This window comes from Mya arenaria, chromosome 9, assembly GCF_026914265.1.
Source record: "Mya arenaria isolate MELC-2E11 chromosome 9, ASM2691426v1".
Classification (NCBI taxonomy): domain Eukaryota; kingdom Metazoa; phylum Mollusca; class Bivalvia; order Myida; family Myidae; genus Mya; species Mya arenaria.
In genome coordinates this window covers 5407482-5428454 of record NC_069130.1, presented here as the reverse complement: position 1 = coordinate 5428454, position 20973 = coordinate 5407482, and the positions used below count along the sequence as shown (strand labels likewise).

The 20973-nt window shown below is 36.2% G+C and overlaps 1 protein-coding gene across 5 annotated transcripts; it reads right to left on the bottom strand.

Annotated features, from left to right (window-relative positions):
* Positions 1-1168: 1168 nt before the first annotated feature.
* LOC128246923 (uncharacterized) lies at positions 1169-19112 on the bottom strand. 5 transcript variants are annotated; one of them, XM_052965480.1, is made up of 9 exons: positions 18988-19112; positions 11501-12087; positions 10844-11062; positions 10414-10515; positions 9168-9386; positions 8269-8377; positions 7580-7803; positions 7199-7325; positions 1169-2998 (listed from the first exon to the last, which is right to left on the bottom strand). In XM_052965480.1, exons 2-9 carry the CDS (start codon positions 11873-11875, stop codon positions 2850-2852), a joined length of 1524 nt encoding a protein of 507 aa, XP_052821440.1. In that variant the 5' UTR covers positions 11876-12087; positions 18988-19112; the 3' UTR covers positions 1169-2849. The 5 variants fall into 5 exon arrangements, with proteins under 5 accessions (XP_052821440.1, XP_052821437.1, XP_052821438.1 ...); XM_052965477.1 differs by having other exon boundaries at positions 11501-12303; positions 19016-19100; XM_052965478.1 differs by having other exon boundaries at positions 11501-12272; positions 18988-19033.
* Positions 19113-20973: the final 1861 nt, after the last annotated feature.

Genomic DNA, 20973 nt, shown 5'->3' with positions numbered 1-20973 from the left:
AGGATGGCGAAAAACACGTTAAAGTTTATGAGCCACAGTCAACTCACGCAAATATTATGTGTGTTTTTTTTCACTTCAAATGAGTGTTAAATCGTAAATGGCCCTAACAATTTATGAAGGGCCCAATACACGTGGAGCGAAGGAAACAACAATGACCCCATTTGTCAAAGTCAATGAAAACCCCTGCCCACACTCCTAATGAAAACCACTTGAAATTCTTCAATTTTAATGCTTTAGCCTATGTTGTTAAGCGCAGGCACATCTTTTAAGGGATTCCTTAGTTAGCCGTTTGAATCCATCCAAAAGCATTTTCTCTTTTTTCAGTAGCATACATTTTTTTACTGACGTTTTTTATTTGATTTTTATTAAACAGCAATTAAAGATATTTCTACACATACATATTAGGTTTTTTGAAGAGTTCATTGCTTGCAGACCTGGCTGAAATAGGTAGATGGAATTACAATTTTTTTTTTATTATTTTGCTTTAAAACTTTGAAATGAAACCCATTAGGGTCTTACTACTTTAATTAAGTTATCTCCCCTTCACCATTTTTTCATGTTGATTGGTGCTTGTTCGGGCCATATCTTTGGAATTACTAAAATGATTGAAATGAAACTTGAAATAGTGATGGATGGCAATGAGAGAAAGTACAGTGCACAACAAACAATCATGTCCTGCATATTTATTTATAGTTACCTCCCTTGACCTGATAGTTTTCAAAAATATGATAGAAATTGAACTTGATATGGAAATAAAAGCAAAGAATTATAATCATATACTGGATTTTTTTTCCGTTTTTCCACCTTATTTTATAGTGTTTTTTTTAAATCTGAGTTTGTCCAGGCTATATCGTGGATATTAGTGCATTTCAATTATGCTGCGATTTTAGTAGCATCCACAAAATCTGCCTATCAATAAGTAAAGTATTCCCACTCCTCGCTGCAACTATAGCGGCTTCGATAACTGGGCGTTTCACACTTTCTCCACCATAGCAGTAGCGTGTCCCATGTGTGTGAACAGCGCCGTGTGTGATGATGAGAAGTGCAGTCACGATCGTAGCATGAATGTCAGGGGTCTGGTAGACAAAACCAGGGAACGGACAGTCTCAGACCGTATTCATGAATAAGGACTTGATCTTTTTGAGGAATTTATTCCGAATAAATGAACAACTAATATAACTAATCAGTCTCTAAAGATTTTCAAAGTTGTCCTGTATAAGTGTATAAGATGGGGACAACTTCCACCCCAGGGATGTTATTTGAAAATAAATCTTGATAAACACCAAAGAGCTCACTGAGCTAATCTCAGACATGCAAAACAAATAGACATTACATAACAATGAGCAGCTGACCTGGATATAAAAGCATATAGTTTTAAATAGGCTACATATCAGAAAACAGTATTTACAAAAGCCGTTTCTTATTATATTTATGCAGGAAATTACATAAAGTAAGATGGGTTAGATAAATGTATATAATGATATTATCAATTAGTTATCCTTGCTGTACGGCCAGTCTACACGCGCACGGTTCCGCTAGTTGACATACGGTTAGTTCTTACAAGACTATAAATCGATGATAATAATAGTAAACATGTTAAACAGCAAAGTTGTAAGTATCATTATGTACATGGGGATCAAAGCATGGTACACACATGTGTAGTTTGTAAATAAATGTTATAATCTATATAAAAAATACTTTAGCTTGCTACAAAATATCGCTGGAAAGAATTGCTTATATGAGAAAATACTTAATTTTTCATGTAATATAACTACTTTTGCTGTCATTATCAGAAACATAATCGTGCAAAGACTTGGTTGCTCCTATGATGGGCAAACCCCTACATACAGAAATGGTGCATTTTGGGCGCATTTTATTACTTTTCAACCCCAAAATTTAAATAAAAAGTAAACTAGGACGCGCTAGGGCCGCCCTATCGGTTAACGCTTGTTAATGTTACTTTCTTCCTCGAAAGTGGCCATAACAATATCAAGAATTTTTAATAAAGTAGAAGATGTCATTCAGAAGGATGATGAAGACTAGAGGCCCTAATATTGATCTTTGTGGCACGCATTTCAGGATGGAGTTCCACTCACTGATATTTTGACCAAGTTTGACTTGTTGTTTTCTGTTTGAAAGATCTTTGAATTAGTTTACATGTTTGGATTGAGAGATCAAAATGCATTAACCTTGTCTAATTTGAGATCATTGGGCAGACAGTCGAATGCTTTTGTAAAGTTCTTTAGAACTGCACATACAAGTGTGTTCTGATCAAGTTTTTTTCCCTGTAAGTATAACATTATTATTATTATTATTATTATTATTATTATTATTATTATTATTATTTTTATTTGGAAACTCCCTTTCGGGAGGATACACAATTCAATTTTCCCAAAGCGACTATTTGGCTTTTGATAAAGACGTGGAGTGATATCTTATAATAATTTGTGCCTTACTAGTATTTTGAAATGGCATAAAAATAAGTAAATTCATGATTTATTGATGGCAAACACTGGAGTTGATAATTCAAACACAAATAACCATACTTTATGTACACAATCTTCGTCGGCTTGGAGACCTACATGGCTCACCCACTGAGATTCTGAGTTATGCGACGTTTAAAGTCTGATCAAAATGCCATGTAGTCATTACAAAAGCGACTAAGCCGCAAAAAGAAATTTTATATAAGGTGAAGGCACACAATAACATTTTCATCAAACGTCATCGACGCTATAGCCGTTCGTTTTAAATAAAGCGCCTGCTAATAACTTTCATATAATCAGCCAGAAGATGTGTTCAATATTGCACCCCACAAGTGTTATTTTCCCTTGCTAATTTGATCACAGTTACTAATCACCAAATGGGAAAACATCCTGCACTATGTCTGTAATCATGTCATGTTTGTCTATTACAACAGCGTTCATTTTCTTCCGAGTCTTGCGCAACACTGTTTTGCATATAGGCAGAGCAGCTTTCTTTTTTTTCTTTTTTAATTTTTCTGAAATTATAATTTACAATTGCATAAATATTCATCTATAAATGTTTAAAGCATTATCTGGAGACTAAGCGATGACTTTCATTTCATTTTTATTTTTATTCATTTATTTCAATATATATCCTCCGCATGGGAGATTAGAACACAATGTAATATATATAAGCATGTTTAAATATGTCAGTAGAAAAAGTTATTTCATGCATGAAGAAGCATGAGAGTTATACATACATGTATACAATGGGTTCAATTCAAACACAATATTTATGACAAACTAACAGCAATTGTATGATCATACAATATAAACATAATCATCTTACGCAATATAAGCACAAATGCCACTGTTCCAGTATTATTTAAACACTATCGAAAGTATTGTATACATTGAACGCATCTTGTACATAACGAAAACTGAGCTTGCATGATAGCAATTGATTATTGTCTTCATTTTGTATGTACTTGCTCCCAAAAACAAAATCTCTGAAAATTGTCGAATCTTTTTTAGCTAAGTCGGATCCGACATGTTGACCAAATACCATGTTTATATCACAATAAAAACTATCGCGTACAGCTGCTGTACACGGGCAAGCAAACACGATATGCTCGGTTTTGTTAAAGAACACGCGTTTGCAAATAAAACAGACGGAGTGCAGTAAAGAGGGCTTGTCTAGCAACAAGTTAGCAATAAAATGCGCAAGTTTTAAGTCCGAGCGATTATTTGCGGACTGCCACACAACACATGGCTCAATTTGTTTATAGAGATTTTTGAATAGTAAAAAATCCCTGTCGCTAATAAGTCTTTCGCGCCATAAAGTAAGTTTTGTCTGTTTCACGGTTTTATGAATAGAGCTTTTCCAGTTCCACTTCGAACGCGCTACATTATGCAATATGAAATAATTAAGGCTATCTTGTAAGCGGTATTTGTTTACCAAAGCGCATATGTCAGGTATAAAGCCAAGCATTGGATTACTTGTTCGGCGATTAAGAAATGTTATATATTTCCTTACAAAAAGTTGTCGCGTTAAACTATCGGAAGGCAACGTCATTATCTTTTGCAGAAAAGATAATTTGCGTATCTCGACTAAGCTTATAAGACGATATAGTCTCACCATTGACTCACACGTCGGAACGAGTGTATTAATAAAAGCCTTGAATCATTTTAACAACATAATGTTGAGTCCTATTGATAATATCGAGAACCGATGACTTGAGGTTATTCCACAATTCGCTTCCATATAAAATAGTTGGAATAATGACTTTTTTATATATGCTAGTGGCAGTTAATGGACTAAGACCTTCGCCATGTAGTCCATAACCTTTCATAGCATGGGATGAGTTTTTGCCCGTTTGGCACCGTTCTTCAAAACGTGTTGTAGACCGCATTCCATACTTAGAGTTAACTAGTATCCCTAAATGAGTGGACGATTCTACGTAACTAAGCGATTGTCCGGCAAATGTTACTATTAGCGGAACTGACAAGCGTTTTGTGGAGAACGACAAGCAACAAGATTTTGTAGAATTTATTTCAAATTTGTGAAGAACTGCATAGTCATGTACGATATCAAGCATATGCTGAAGACCGGAGGGCGTTAAAACAACGAGTGTAATGTCATCTGCGAGAGTAGGATTCCCTGCAGCAATTGTACCAACTTTGGCGCCATATCCAGATGTTTCTAATCGATTCAGCAGGTCGTTAATGTGCACTAAATAATAAAAACCTGATAATACGCCACCTTGGCGGACAGATCTACGTACACTTATAGAGGCAGACGTTGAACCAGACCACCTCACGTATGTTGTAAGGTTTTGGTAACCATAAAGTAGAGTTTTCCATAGCTTCCCTTGAATGCCAAGATCGTGCAATTTCAAAAATAGGGAGTCGTGCCAGACAACATCAAAGGCGCCTTTCATATCTAACTGAGCTACATATACATTACTTCCACTATCGAGATTATGCGCAATTACTTCTTGTAGATTAAAGGCTGCAGTTATACAACTCAGTCCTTTTTGGAATCCTTGTTGTTGTTTATTCGGAAATTTGGAAAATGACATTTTATCAAATCTATTTACGATGACACGCTCGAATATTTTGCAAAACGTAGAAATAAGTGAAATCGGCCTGGAGCTACTAGGACTTGACCGTGGCTTGCCATTTCCTTTGTAAATAGGGATGATGTAACTACGCTTCCATGACGCTGGGTACTCTTCGTAGCGTACTATATCATTAAACAGAACCTTAAGGGCCATAATAACTGGTTGCCCACCGTATAAAACGTGTTCATTTAAAACCGAGTCTGGACCGGGCGCTTTTTTACGTTTTAATCTTTTAATCGCGATCCTAATTTTATGTTCTGAGATTTCTTTAAATGTAGTGTTATCTGGTAAATATTCGCGAACCTTTTCATTACTTCTGTCTTTAACTTCACGCTCAAATTCTGAAAGCGGCACATTATAGCCAACATCAAATACGGATCGGTAAAAACTAGCAAAACCATCCTTTATCATCTCACCCTCGTACTTTACGCCATCAACCTCAAGTTTTGAAACACCGTTAGGGTTTTTATTTTTTAACTTTCTAAGAAGGCGCCAGAATAACTTGTCATCTGTTCCTGTCGCGTTATCGATTTTATCGAAAATATGATGCACATAGGCGAACCTCCGCTGTGTAGCTCTAAAATGGGATTTTGCTCGCTTAAATCTTTTAAATGAATCATCGCTTGGATTGCGCGGACGACCATTTCGCATCCATTGTAATCGCTTGTGTTTAGCAGTTAGATATATTTGTTTTATTTCATCATTCCAGTAAGTCTTTGGTTTGTGTATCGGGTTGTGTGTTGGTAGATATTTGTCACACGTTGATAATAGTACTGATACAATGGTCTCATTTAATGTATTAACGTCTGTGAGTATGGATAACTCCTCGTTTATAAACGCTTTATCTAGCATTGTTTGATACATGCAAATGTCGTCAGGTGTAAGTCTATCCCAAGCGACATGAGTTCGCCTTACATTTGTATCGTTAACGGCATGTCGACTTTGAGTATCTGCAGTAAGGGTCATGACAAATGGCAAGTGATCAGACGTAAGTATTTTACTTTCGTCAATGACTTCAAACGATGTGACACGTATATACAAATCGGCGGATACCAACATATGATCTATCATTGTTCGGTTAGTTACGTAGCTATAGTCATGTGAGTTGCTATATGGGCGAAGGTTAACACGTATAAGGTTATAGCTTTTTACGATTCTTGTTAATGCCACAGAATTTGGGCTATAGTCGTATAATTTAGCATTAAAATCACCAGCAACTATTACATGGCCCTGGGTACAGTAAAATGAAATAAGCGCTTCTAATTCGCCAATAACTTCACAATAAAATGTTCTGTCGTTTTCAGCTGGTAAAACACACCGAAAATGTACGTTGGTATATCTAGAACATTGCATACCTCGATACCAATTACTCTGTTATTGAGGCACGCATGCACTTGCGAGATATTAACAAGCAGTCTCTTACGAAACATGAAAGCGATGCCAGCTCTCCCGCAGGATACTGCATTAGTTTCGCAAGATGTATCATTATGTTCCATAGACAGATAACTAAAATCAGCATGAATACTGTCTAAGAACAGCTTGTTACCAGGCTTTAGCTTGTGCTCAGATATTATAGCGATGTCAACATTGTGCTCGTCAAGCATGCATGAGAGCGAGAAAGCTGACGACATTATACCGCGGACGTTCCATGAGAAAATATTAAGCATTGTAGGAGCCATAAGCGAAGCTAAGTAGTAATTATCGATGTTTTGTACTTATTGTATAATTTTAATATGAATGAGATATCATAATAAAAACGCTAGCATTATTTATTCAAAATGATGACATATCATTTTATTTGGCAAACGCCTGTGGTTAGTAGCGAAGGCAGTTTGCTAATGCATCAGCTATATCATAACAGCGCTCGGCGGCTGTCCAAGGCTACAATTAAGCCGCCTCTCCGAAAGAGCTTTTCAAAACCACAGCACATTTTCCATATGACATGATCATACATACTCGGTTCAATCCTTGTGTTCACTATTTTCATCGGTTACCTCAATGTATATTTTAAATAAGAGAGGAATTGCATAAAACGCGCGTTTTTTCCGTTCAACTTGCTCTCAGGTCAACATCTGTAATACTAGTATAATTTTACAAGAGAGCATTTCTTACCGCCACTCTGACAGACCATATACAAGGCTGCCCATACAGAGCCACTGAATAGCTCGCCTGGCAAGGGAAACTCGCGGCGAATGTGCAGAACACTTCCAAACATTTGGTAACCATGGCGATACACATCCTGAAATGTAGGGCATAAAGCCATATGGTCATTTCTTATTAGTTATCCAATGAGAAAACCAAACTATTTATATGTGCTTTTTGGCATCAAAGGCTCCAATACTTTCAAAGAATGAGTGTCTATCAGTTCATTAACATGCCAGCTTTATATCTTCTTGCTCATTATAAAAATATCTTATTGTTTTTAATAAGATTACTTTTTAATTCAAACACTAGTAAAACAATTCACATAGAAATGGAACAAACAGTCCTAACCTGCATCCAATTGCCGATGTTGACACAGCGTATACTCGGCCGGATGCTCATGGCCTGGTAGTGCTTCTCATCCCAGTGACCTATCACCATGACAACGAGTGCAATGAACTCGTTTTTTGTCACGTTGAGGTTCTGTTGCCAGTTCAGCAGCAGGAAGTAGCGGAGAATGTAGACAATGAAGCCGTTTTTATCCCCATGGCGCTCGAACCAGTTTACATGCTCACCTGGGGACATACATGTAGGAGGAACTCATAATAATGAAATACAAGTACAAGTTTCAACTTGCAATGATTCGACAAGTAACTTGCATTTGAAATAATGCCTAGTCGACCTATCTGAGTATTCAACCCAGGACAAACAGATGCTTGTAAAACATTTAACGAGGGTGGACTTACCATTAAACCAGTCAATAATTGACACAACAGAAAAGTGGTTTCATACAGTAATACCAAACTAAAAAATCATTTACGATTAACCAAAAAATCATTGTGAGCATGCTTGGTTGCATTTTGCAACATATTTTTCGCGAAAATTCTAATTTTATAACACCGAAAAACCATTTTTTACTTTGTTTTTGTAAAACATCAGACTTGTTGATTTTATTGATACTTCTGTGATAAAAGTAATATTTTGCATTTATGAATGGAGCCTCATTATGGCCCCATTTCAGGTAGCAAAAATCTTTCTACCCTTTTCTTGATGCGACCAGATGCGGTGAAAAGTTTGGAGATTCTCTACTGTTCTGTCCGGCTTGATCTTATCGAGGAGAGGGGCACGACCACCGTCCATTGCTATCACCTAAGTCATATTGAGAATGGTCAAAATAGCATTTATCAGTGAATACAGATATGAACAGTCGAGCCCCCTTGGCTTAAATTTCCTTGGCTTAAATTCCTCGTTAGCTCGAAATGGATGTAAAGGTCCGATTGCTTTGCATTCACGCTTGGCTCGATTTTTTTTGAGGCTCGCGGTATTTTGCCGGTTCCTTGGATTTCGAGCCAGCGGGGTTTGACTGTTATAATACATAGATGATTAATATGCAGAAAAGATTGGAATTTTTGGTACAGATGAACCTTGTGAAAGGCTTCAATTACTTTAACTTGGGGGTTAAATATTATAAGCTCTGCGTTTGTTTTAATCTGTTTCATTATTATGTCAATACAAGTACAACAAACAATGTTGCTATCAGATGTTGCTTTCTGTTTTTAAGTTGCTGTGCATAAGATTACATGCTGGGGCTGAGAGATCATATACATTAAGCTTTCTTTATGTTAAATTAAAGTATGCTTAATATAAAATTTGAGTAATAAGGAGAAGAGTTTCATTGGCTAAACTCACAAATGCACATTGAATTGTTTAACGTAGAGCTTTGGTCAGAAGAGCATTATATATTTTCTTAGAGTATCGTTCAACAGATTGGGTAATGTATTAAAGTGATGTTTCTGGTTATTTTCAAGGACATTTTATTATTTTTAAGCCAATTTGTCATTAACCCATGATATCGATCATAAACATAGGCGCTATAATTAAATGCCTTCATACATGTTGTGATTAGTTAGAAAAACATTGGATTGCAAGTACAACTTACCTGAGCTTCACTAAGTTCCGATGGACTACGGCCATGTTCATTGACCAGCTGCTCCTCCATCGGAAGGACAATGCGGTATAGGTAAGCGCGTAGCGGTGTGAGCGCACGTTCCGCACAAGTGTCTTTGTGTTCCAGTAACATGTGGTACCAGTAGAAGTTGTTGTGCATGCTCATGATGTTGCAAGGATACTGGCCAGAGCGAATCTTTTCCTCTATCATCTTGAAAATTAGTTCAACTCATTTTAAAGGGGCTGTACTCCGTATGATGAAATAGCGAAATAAAAGAGAAAATTGTTCGAAAACTGACCTAAACGTGTTATCGATGAGTACAATGCATTGAAACTTACTAACTGACGTGCCATAAATATAAAAAATAAAATATTTTACAATTAATTTATTTTCGCAGTTTTTTCGTATTTTCTATTAAAAAAGATTACTAGGTATGTCTAACTAGTAGAATTCATTCCTTATGCGTGATTTGCTAGTCGATGTTATCACGTGATATTACCGAGTTAGGTATAAAGCTTAAATATTCCAACCGTGTAGGGTAAGCCTTCGTAACACAGTGGATACAACACTGAGCTTCAGTTTTGGCGACACCGGTTCAAACCCGGTCTCCGACTTTTTACATTTTTTTACAATTATGATATTAAAGAGTAAAACATTTTATTAATCAGAAAATATAATTTTGGTGCCAAACTAGTGTACAGTCCCTTTAAAATCAATCACCCAAGTTATATTTTTCAATACACCAAATGACCATTTGAACCATAATAATTAATAGATGTACAACAAAATCAAATATATAAGTAAACTACCTTCAGGGCAACGCTTATAAGCCAACAAGAGCACTGGAAGTACATATCTGACAATCGAGGTTTGAAAAGCGAACATGTTCCATTTGACATGACTTTAAGAACCGGATAGAACCTTTATGGTTGTATCCATAGTAACGCTTGTCTTATAATATATTAATTAAGGGGCATTAATCAACATGCTTCAGCCAGAGTGATGGGACTTTCAGCACATATCTTATCAGAGTGAAGTTTGATACATGATACATGTAGATTACAACATGAAAAATATAAATGCATTTGACGATGCCTACTACTGTTACTCTGTTGTGACACTATGACCATGAAAATACATCGCATCCAACCAAATGTAAGTCTATTTAGACTGCATTGAGCACATGCTACATCATTTGCAAAGCTATTACTTTCACAACTCTTAGACCAATCCTCACCAAAGAAAAGTCTCCCTTATCGGGACATCTGTCTGGTTCTCCTCTTAGGTTGTAGAAGTTCCTGCTGTGGATAACGGCCTGCCGGAATCCAGGATCCATTTCCTGCATTTAGGTTACATAACATAATTGACTTAATCATCTTCGATCGTTTATGCCGTGTAAACAGTTTTGAATGTCTTTTTAAGATAAACCTTGGCCATACAATAGACAACTGTTAAAGCAAGAGTGAATGGTATTCCTTCTCATTGCATACAGAGTACATATTATTACATATTTTTACCGGTTACATGTACTAAGTAGCATGGTAAGGTCGAAGACAGCTTTTGAGTAATTGCCAAAGTTTACAAAAAATGCACCAGAAACTATATTTGACAAAAAACACGGAAAATACACAGGTTAAAAATAAGATTTTTGAGTTGAAAATACACACCATGCACTTAGCCAAGTACCAATGCTCCTCAGCTGTTTGGTTTGTTTGGATCCAGTGTGCAAAGCTCTGTATGTGAGGTCCTCCCTGGACATCAATATTATAACTGAATTTCCCGTTGTTTAAATAAGTGCGATGGCGGATATACTTTTGCATATATGGTCGTGTGTAGTCGTTACCAGCAACGATACTCATTTCTACTAGAAGTCCGTGTTCTTTCAACTGAAAATAGTGTACCCGAACCGTGTTTCAATTATAACAGAAGTCAAGGTTCAAACATTTTATATACATCCCATATATAATCAACATAATAACAAAAATAATCGTGGACTAGATTGATTTGTATATTACATTGTTTAACAGTGTTTTTCAGTTTAAAAGAAACGCTACAATGTATAGTTTAAACATAATACTTCTAACATCTGTGCAAAATGTGTGTAGAAAAAGGAATTTTGATATGGATCCAAATGATCACAATCTATTACAGATATGTCCTTATAATGTATGTGTATATAAAGTATGTTTGTGATAGTCGGCGTCTGTGTAAGCGTTCAAAAATGCAAAAGTCGTACTTGGAAGGTTGCTTTACAGAATGAACAGATACGTATGATTGAACATTCATGTTAACAAAGCAAACCGAATCAACAGCTACATACTTACATTCAGCATGGTCATAACCCTTTCTGTAGAAATGACCTTAACTAATAACCTCCATGGTTTTGCTGGTAACTCACGTGGCTCTCCAAGATGAAGGTCATTCCCAATGTCAAACAGATCATCTGGAATCAGCCTACTTTTTTTAAACACGCAAAAGTCCGAGTCATTGCTTAGTATTGCAAATGCCTTGGGTCTGTCTCTTAAAGCTCGGATGATGGGTAAATCTGCTTCTCCCGCGGGTGATTGATGTATCTCACACTCACATGACCTCAAGGTAGCCATAAGCTGGTCATTCAGGAGCACTGGGTTAATGTTTGTGTCCCAGGACAGGTCGTTTATGTCAGTCTTTTGCCGCATAACATTAAGAATCTGAGACATCCTCTCGATTTCCTTTATATGTCTCTCTTTCCAGGTGTTAAATTTCTGCCTTAAAGCCTCAATAGAGCTCCCTTTCTCACCATCAATGTAAAACACTAGATGAATACCTAGAGACTTAAGGTCATTCACTAACTTTGTGACATAGTTGTGCAGTGTTTCGTACTCCCCGCCGAGAATACGCAAGTAATAATTGCCACGCAGCTTACTTAAACCTTTCCAAAATTTTAACAGAATGTGATGCTTAAATGAGTTGAAGTCTACAATCAGTTCAAGTCCACCATGCTGCTGGGCCACTTGGACTAGATCATACGTGTAAGTGCATGCGTCCGAGTCTTTCAAACATGTACTCAGCAAACCCCGGACACCCATTGTTGTAAATAGCAAATATCTCTGTTGACTAAAGAAGGTATTTAAAGTGTTTGTTCACCCTGAAAGTAATCAACACCTGTTGTAAAGTGTTACATATATATGTGATGTGTATTAAGAACCAAACAACATGTTAAGCCCCTCGTCTTGGTGATTTTAACTGAAACTCACTGAAACCGACAATTTACAAAAATATGTTAATTTTGCCGTATTGTTAGGGAACGTGGTGTTCGACATGGTGACCATTTAAATTTTCTACCTTTAATATAATAAAATATAAAGTTCTATGTGGACGGTGGTCGTTTCTACTTAAAATGCTCTCTGGGCAACATCAAGTTGTTGGTTTGTTTTTTTCATTTCAAATCGAACAGTAAGACGCAGGGAGTGGAAACAACCAGGGTAATTGGAGCCAAACTAGTACTAGAATATTATGTTGGAACATATCGGTCAATGTAAGTTCAACTTAAAACACTCAAGAAATATCGAAAATATATCAAGCTTATTGTAATACATGTATATTCATGCTCACAGTGTAAGCTACTAAGATTTTATCTTATCGTCCAAAAATTGGTTTTGTTGCCGGACTTCAGCAAGCTAGGCTAGATGTCTACACGATTACGGATGGAACGAGTCAAATCCTTTTAACCAAAAACTCGGAGAATGTGACACGCATGATGAAGACGGAAGTAAGGGCGACCCAGAAGTACATGGCGGACACAGGGAGGAGGTCAAGTGTACAGTCAGTGCATTAAAAAACAGTATGCCGGAAAAGTTGGTTAAGTTCGGTTGCGGAAAAACAACAACACTGAATCCGCTGATGAAAGTTCACCCGCACACAATTTTACGGTGGCGAGAGTTTTTTTTTTGTGATTCCTATATAGAATATATTTAAAAAAAAATTGTAAACCTGCCATTTAAAACATTGTCTTCACATGCGGAACTGAAGAATCCGTCTGCTCTTAAAACTATGGATTGCGTAAGGAAAGAAATCTGTAAAACTAAGATCGGATCTAGAGTTTGGGTATATAAATCCGCATTTTTAAATTTTGAGTCCAATCATTTCACTGCAGTTTCTTTTCTATAGATCGTCAAAATTTGACTCTTACATGTACGAAGAGCTCTTCAACAGCCTTTAAGTAAATGTTAGAGTTCAGCTTTTGCAATCTTTAGAAAACAGCGAGGGTGTACCAGCACTTTTTTCTGTAGATCGTCAAAATTTGACCATAACATTTAGTGCATTCGTAAGAGTCGATGTACGTTAAATTAAGATCAGAATATTTTAAAAATCCTCGATTGGCATTGGCCTATATCACAAAAACTGTAAACTAACAATTCACAAATGTACCAAACCCAAAGTACATTGAAACCTGAATTCAAGATACCTAAGCAAACAATGCCTCCCCCTGAGCGCCATTTTGTCAGGGATATTTGGATAACTGGATAAATAAGCTGCTTTGTCCTGGTATCAATAGGGATTAGCTAATAAAAAAAATCTCCACGTCAACTTTAAGTTATGGCGATGCAGGTATTGCCAAGTTATCAGTCGGACAAGATTTTTGCGTTCAAATTCAATATGACCTTGACTTTTGACACTTAAAAAGCAAAAATCAATAGGGTTATCCATTTGTCACACCCAACCTACATGTCTAGTTTGAGGACCATAGGTCTATGCAATGTCTAGTTACCACTCGTACAGGCTTTTCACATTTAAGATCACTATGACTTTGACTTTTGGCCTGATGACCATAAAATCAATGCCAACCTTCATGTCAGGATTAAGGCCAATGGTTGCAGGCAGGTATTGTCAAATTATCACGCGGACAAACGTTTCGCGTTATAGGTCATTGTTACCTTGATCTTTTACCCGATAACCTCAAAACCAATTTCGGTCATCTAGCGGTCAAACATAAGTCAAGTCAGGTTTGAGGACACAATGTATAGGCATTGGGACAAATTTTCGCGCACAATGTCACTGCAACCTCTACATTTGACCCGATCACCTTAAAATTAATCCGGGTCATCTACTTGTCATTTTAAGATCCAGAATTCCAGACATTGTTGAGCTACCACAAGGCCAAGCTCTGTGTCAAGGTCACTGTGACCTTGACCGTTTAGCGGATGACCTCAAAATCAATAGGTGTCAATCTGGTCAAGCCCAACAACCTAATCAAGTTTGGGGACCACAGATGTTGGTATTGTCGAGTTATCACTCGGACATTTTTTTGTCTACCGACCGACCTACCGAACTACCGAATGAACGAACAACCGACCAATCGACCAAGCAACATCTGCAATGCCATATACCCCTCTTTTCGAAGGGGGGGGGGAATTAAAGGACATTCCTAGTATTTTGAACCTTAAACCATGTTATAGTATCCACAATAAATATATATATACACATACTAAATAGTACAGAGAATATACAATCCTGACCCGTTTTTTTCCAAATATTTTCTTTCTGACATAAAACAGAAAGATCCAAATACAGAGAAGATTTACATTAATGTCAACAATGCTGTTTTACAAGGGCATGCAAACAATACACATTTCATAAACAACACAATCATCTTAAGCTTTAACATGAAATAATGAAGGAGTCTCAACCTCCCTCTGATACACCCACTTGCCATATCTTTTTGATGGTTTACGGACTCTGATTGGCCTGTTGGGCAGTACCTCAGATAGAATGTTTGTTTCTGAAATAAATCGAAAGTTATTACTTCCTATTATTTCTGGTCAAGAATCGTATATCACTCTGTCAGACTGCTGCGACTGTTGCATCTATTGTTGGGCTTGGTCACGAGATGGAGTTACATTCAGATCAGAAGTTTCTTCGCCCTAAAAATCTTTGGATACGACATGGCGCAGATAGCCCGTATTTCGTAAAAAGATCGTTTATTACTAGGACACGCTTAACCTCCCATGAACATTTCTAAAGTCAAAATATCTATACAAACAAGTTCCATAGGGATACTTGTTGTAATGTTACTAATTCAGCTCCATGTATTCGAAACTTATACAATATACACATTTTTCTACCAAGATGTTTACATTTTTTTAAGCACTGACCAGTCAAACCGTTGCCTGGTTAACCATAACGCTTTACCAGAATGCCCTGCATCATCATGTATACCTCCTATAACAAATTGAAATAAAATAATTGGTTACATGGCTGACGGTCTTGTGTAATGGTTCTATACAGTATTCATTTTCTACAAAGAGATGTCTTCATTCCCTAAGGAAACGCTTTACCCGAAGCGACGACTTCTTCAACATCTCTTTTGGCGAGAACCACTTCACAACAGCCTCCTAAAAATTATTGTATCTTTTGCCTTTTTTTTCTTCCAGTCATTTTTTATTATAGTGTTAATATTTTCATTATCGACAGTGTCCACTGGCAATTCAGAACCTGTAGAAATACAAGATAAAAGTGGTACATGTGTAAAAGCAGCTCAACAGACAACTTGAACAAGGTTGAACTTCTGAAATTCTTGAAAGTCCATTAGCGTCGGCATAAAACGTGCCTGGCTTGTAACGCAATGGAAATTTGAAGTTTGCTCAAACTTTGAACCATCGGTAAATGCATACAACTTTGCTGAAATGCGAACTTATGTCAAGGGAGTTTTCAGTCACTTTTTCAAAAGTATTACCCCAAAGATAATCTTTAAACTGATAACTGCCAATTTTAGGATTTTTTGCGCAAGATATCGCAATTTGCTCGGATTCAAACATCGACTACCATAAACTATGACACGCTCTGTACAATCATCCTTTTTCTGGTATAGGACAGTCCCTAAACCAGATTCGGAAATATCATTATGCAGGATATCGTGCTTATAATATCTGCAAAAGACAGGATAGGAGCGTTTATTAGCTTTTTGACAAACATGTCAAATTCTAACTGCTGTTTATTTCCCCAATTTCACATTACTTCTAAGCCTTTTACTTCTCGTGTCGTTAAGAATGTAAATGCATCTAAGTGTTTATAATCCAGGCGTAATTCGGAACAAACTCCTAACAATTGTCTCAACTCTTTTCACCTTATTTTGTATTGGCTACTTTCGAACAGCTGTAGTCTTCTTTGGATCGATATGAACTCCTATAGTTTAAATGGTGTGTCCTTATAAGATATAGAAACATAAAAAGCTCACATTTGGAGGGTTTCAACTTCAATTCATTGTTTTATAGCATTTAGATTTCCTACCAAAAAAAAGTCGTATACTGGTTGCTTTGTTCTTCCATTCCCGTATTCAAGTTTCCTGACCGTATATCAAGTTAAGGAAATTTGGTAGAAACTACTGATGTATCAATCATATAATCAGATCTAGGTACGCATTGTTCTAGTTGTAGAGTTAAAAAAGCGCCAATCTTTGTAAATAAAATCTTACGTGTCCATCTTACTGAGACAATAATGCTTGAATAAGGATTATTTATATCTAATTTCTTCATGACACCGGCCTGCAACATTTGATTAACATGCTGACGCATCTCTGTATACATTGTAATTGGTATCCTTTCGGTATGGTTGCTTGAATGACTTAGCATCTTCAAGCCCAATCTTGAGAAGTTTAGCACAACCAATGTCGGTTGAACCAGTGGAAAACCATATATCCTTTTTCTTAATACCTGTTAGAAAGAGTTGCTCTCGGGACAAATTATCAGATGATATTGACCTGCGCATATCTCTTCAATTGGTTTAGAACTAGGTAATTCAGAGACAGACTGTTCAACTACATCACCTTTGGTTATCTGTCAAACCGTAACTTTACCTCTCATAATTATGTATTGTCGTCGCAGACACATTTCATTCTTTGATAACAATTCCAGCAAATGACCCAGACTGTTTTATAAGCCTTGGAAAGACAACATACCTAGGATTACCAGTTATTACTTTTGGTCAACATTTCTAGTAACACATGTCAAAGTTGAAGTTTGGCCTGGATTTTGATAGCCTAATAAACGGGTTACCAAGCATCTGAACATCAAACGAGGTATCTACTGCCAACTCCCATGCCTCAGAAAATCCATCAGAGGAATCACACAAATAGTACCTAGAATGTCGGGACAAAACCTACTCAGCTTGTTATCATGGACAGCCAGCAATGGTTAATACAAATGAGAATTCTGAAAAACCAAACACAATTTTAATTCGGTTTAACCTAAATAATCAATCTTTGCACCAACTCGAGACTCTACAATGGTTTCATAACTGGTTAGTTGGCATTTCATCAAGTGAATTCTATAGAAATAATGAAATACTGGCACCATTATCAATCACAATTTCAGCCATGACCCCATTAAACATAACCATAGTATGAACAGATTCGCCAGACGGGAAACAGGACTATTACCTTCACCAGCCCCTAAACATTCATCAACAAAAGCGGCTATTTACAAACTTTTATGTATTTTGTGGTATTAACGTCACATATGACTTAAATCTCCATCTTAGTTTCCACCATTAAGATAACATTTTTGAAAGATTTTTTTTAAATGATAACACCTATTATCAAAAATATTCTCAGATGCTTAAGCACACTCAGCATAAAGAACCCAAAGATGTGTTGACTCAAACGTCTTCACACTGTAAAACACATATTTGTCACACAAAAAACAACAGGAAATTACATTCAGAAATAATTTGTAATTAAAGTTGGTAGCCAAACATAATTTGTTGGCCTCAGCATAGCCCTATTTTTATATGTACTATATCATTCATATACCACAAATATAAATTGAAAGCAAATTTACCTGCAAATGTGTAAATATTTATGCGTAAAACTACAGAAACAACCTCAGTAGCAAAAAGCTTAAACATAAACCCGGTTTAATGGCACTGGGCAAACGCCAAAGACATAGAACATAAAAACAAATCACAGTCACAAACAAGAAACATTGAAGAAGAGCACAAAACTCCACAAACAGCACAGTGCATACAAGCTTTATAAATTAACTAGGTATGTTTATCAAGGATTGTTAGGTACCACCTTGGAAGGTCAAATTTGATATGCAGTTTTGAGCAAAGGCGATTGTTTAACCAAAAAAATCAGATGTTTCAACAAATGCAACAACAAATACTACTATTGCGTTGTAAATATCAAAACGAAAGTATAATTTACCTGGATTTTCATAACAATAAAACAGTTTAGTATGAATGTTTATCCAATGAATAAAGCACAAGATAAATCTATACTGCAAAAACAATACTCTTAAACAATACAAAATGAAATATATGAATAGGTTTGTGTTTGACTTAGAGGTGGAAATATTCCAAAATATAAATATCTATTTATAGCTTGAAATAGTTGAAAAACCCGTTCTTGTACACGCATACCAGAGGACAATAGACAGGACAATACATGTTTCTTACTTCTCATTCACACATCACATATTATAAAAAAAAAATCTGATCTTTCTTGATATTTACCTCAATAATTGATTTTTTTTATTATTAAACCAGGGTAACACTTATTTTAGCGAAAATAAACATTATTGTCGTATTTTAGTTAAAAATTCGCAATAAAATATTCTTATTTTGACCATAGACTAAAAAACAAATATCAAGTGATTTCGAAATCGGGATATATTTTAATTTTTAAATACAAGAAATCTATTTAATAACAAACTTTTGTTTTCTTTTCTTGTTGGAAAATAAAACTCATTTTTCTATTTAAGTCAAAAATCTTCTAAATAACTTAGTGACACCCATATTTATCCAAAGCAAGCAATAAAAACAGCCTTATTACTTTTGAAGATATATACAGCGAAAAATACCAGGTATGGATTTTCCGTATGTAAACAGAAACAGCCGGTGTTTTCGGGTTGATATCCGAGGAATATACCTGTACACAGAGTAAACCCAGATTAGCAGGTTAGGAAAATGGCGGCACCCTGTACGCCGGTATTCAATCCTGTCGGTACCTGGGAAGACGAACAAAAGACAATTACTCGGTAGAATGATCATTGGAAGAATGAAAGTTATTTGAAACCCGTTATGGTTGTAATTTGTGGGTATCAGATTGCTTAACTAGTGCAAATGTGACACAAAGTAGTAGTTTCCATTATTTTCCAAAAGTGAAAGACCATGAGCGTTAAACAACTGGAAAACACTCCGAGGAATGACGGCGTTAACGCCTGGTTACATAATGGGTCTTCCATCCCTATCGCGGATACTTTGTGGTCATTCTCATTTGGGTACATAGTTTTTTACAATAAACAATATGTCCATGAGTATACATATTATAAAACGTACATTAATTGTTATACAAAATAAGTCATAGGTCGTAAGACATGATGTATTAACAGCGAAGAGGATATATTTTTTAACTCATAATACATATGAAACGTTTTTCGTAATTCGAACGCTTTATACACATATATCGCTAAATTTCTATTTACAACAGCTTTCTGAGAGGTCATCAACTCAATAAACTTGAACATATTCCGTCTTTTAAAGTAATATGGTTTGATATAGTATGTATGCACGGTGTTGCTTGTGGTGTTTTCTGCTGTTCCTAAAGAGTATGTATGTATGTATGTATGTATGTATGTATGTATGTATGTATGTATGTATGTATGTATGTATGTATGTATGTATGTATGTATGCATGCATGCATGCATGCATGCATGCATGCATGCATGTATTTCTTAAGACTTTGCGGTCTAGGATAATCCGTGAATGTGCAAGGATTTACTTTCAATGGGTAGCTTTGTTTTTGCTCAAAGAAAAGCACGCGCAATTGACAAAAGTAGGATACAAGGAAGTCCGAGTGCGATACCCTAGCTCTTTTTCGAAGATACCCCTTGGTTCTTTTACTTGCTCGGTGTAAAGCACCGATACATGAGGTACAACGTTCCCGGGTTAAACCAGTACTGAGTACACCACTTTTCCAAGCAGTAACCTTTAAATGCCAAGCCCAGTCAAGAGAGCTACTTGTACCAACTTTCAACGTCTTTCGGTATGACGCGGCCAGGGATCGCACCCACGACTCCTGCATACACAAGTTCTGTAAATATTAAAATGGCAGACATACCCTACCTATCACTTCGTCGTTTATTTTTCTGAATCAATACATGCTTTTGCCAGCAATTGTAACACTAGTTATCGGCCACGAAATATTTCACTGCACTTACTTCATCCAGTTTATAATCATGGATCTTTTGAGTAAATCAAATGGTTGACGATTTCAATGTACGCAACTACCAATAGCGATTCGGAATCTCTTGTCAAACTGTCTTTATCAATGTCATATTGGTATTTTCCAATCAATGCAGTGTTTTGATCATTTCTATCGAGCGTAATATTTTCACCTATTTTCGGTAAACCTTTCATAAATTCAAAGATGGAATTGTTTATCATTGGACACCTGTAGTTTTATATGCATGCCTCTTTTCGTTGTCTAAGCATGTTGTTACAGTAGTTTTCACTTTGGTTATATCATATTTGTTGTATGGTTTTGTTGTCTTATTGGTTACCTGTTTTCATCATTTTTGAATTGGAAGCCATATCGGCAGGACTTCTTAGAAAACTTCTTACTTACTTCGTACTACTGTTATGTTGCTTATCCAGCTGGTAAATAACTGACACTGTGAAAAGAATTTCCTTGAATAATATTACTGTTCAATATTTATATGAAAACCTCAAGTGCAGAAGCCAGAAATTTAAACATAAACCCCGTTTAATGGCACAGTGTAAAGCCAAAATCATAGAACACAAAATCAAACAATTACA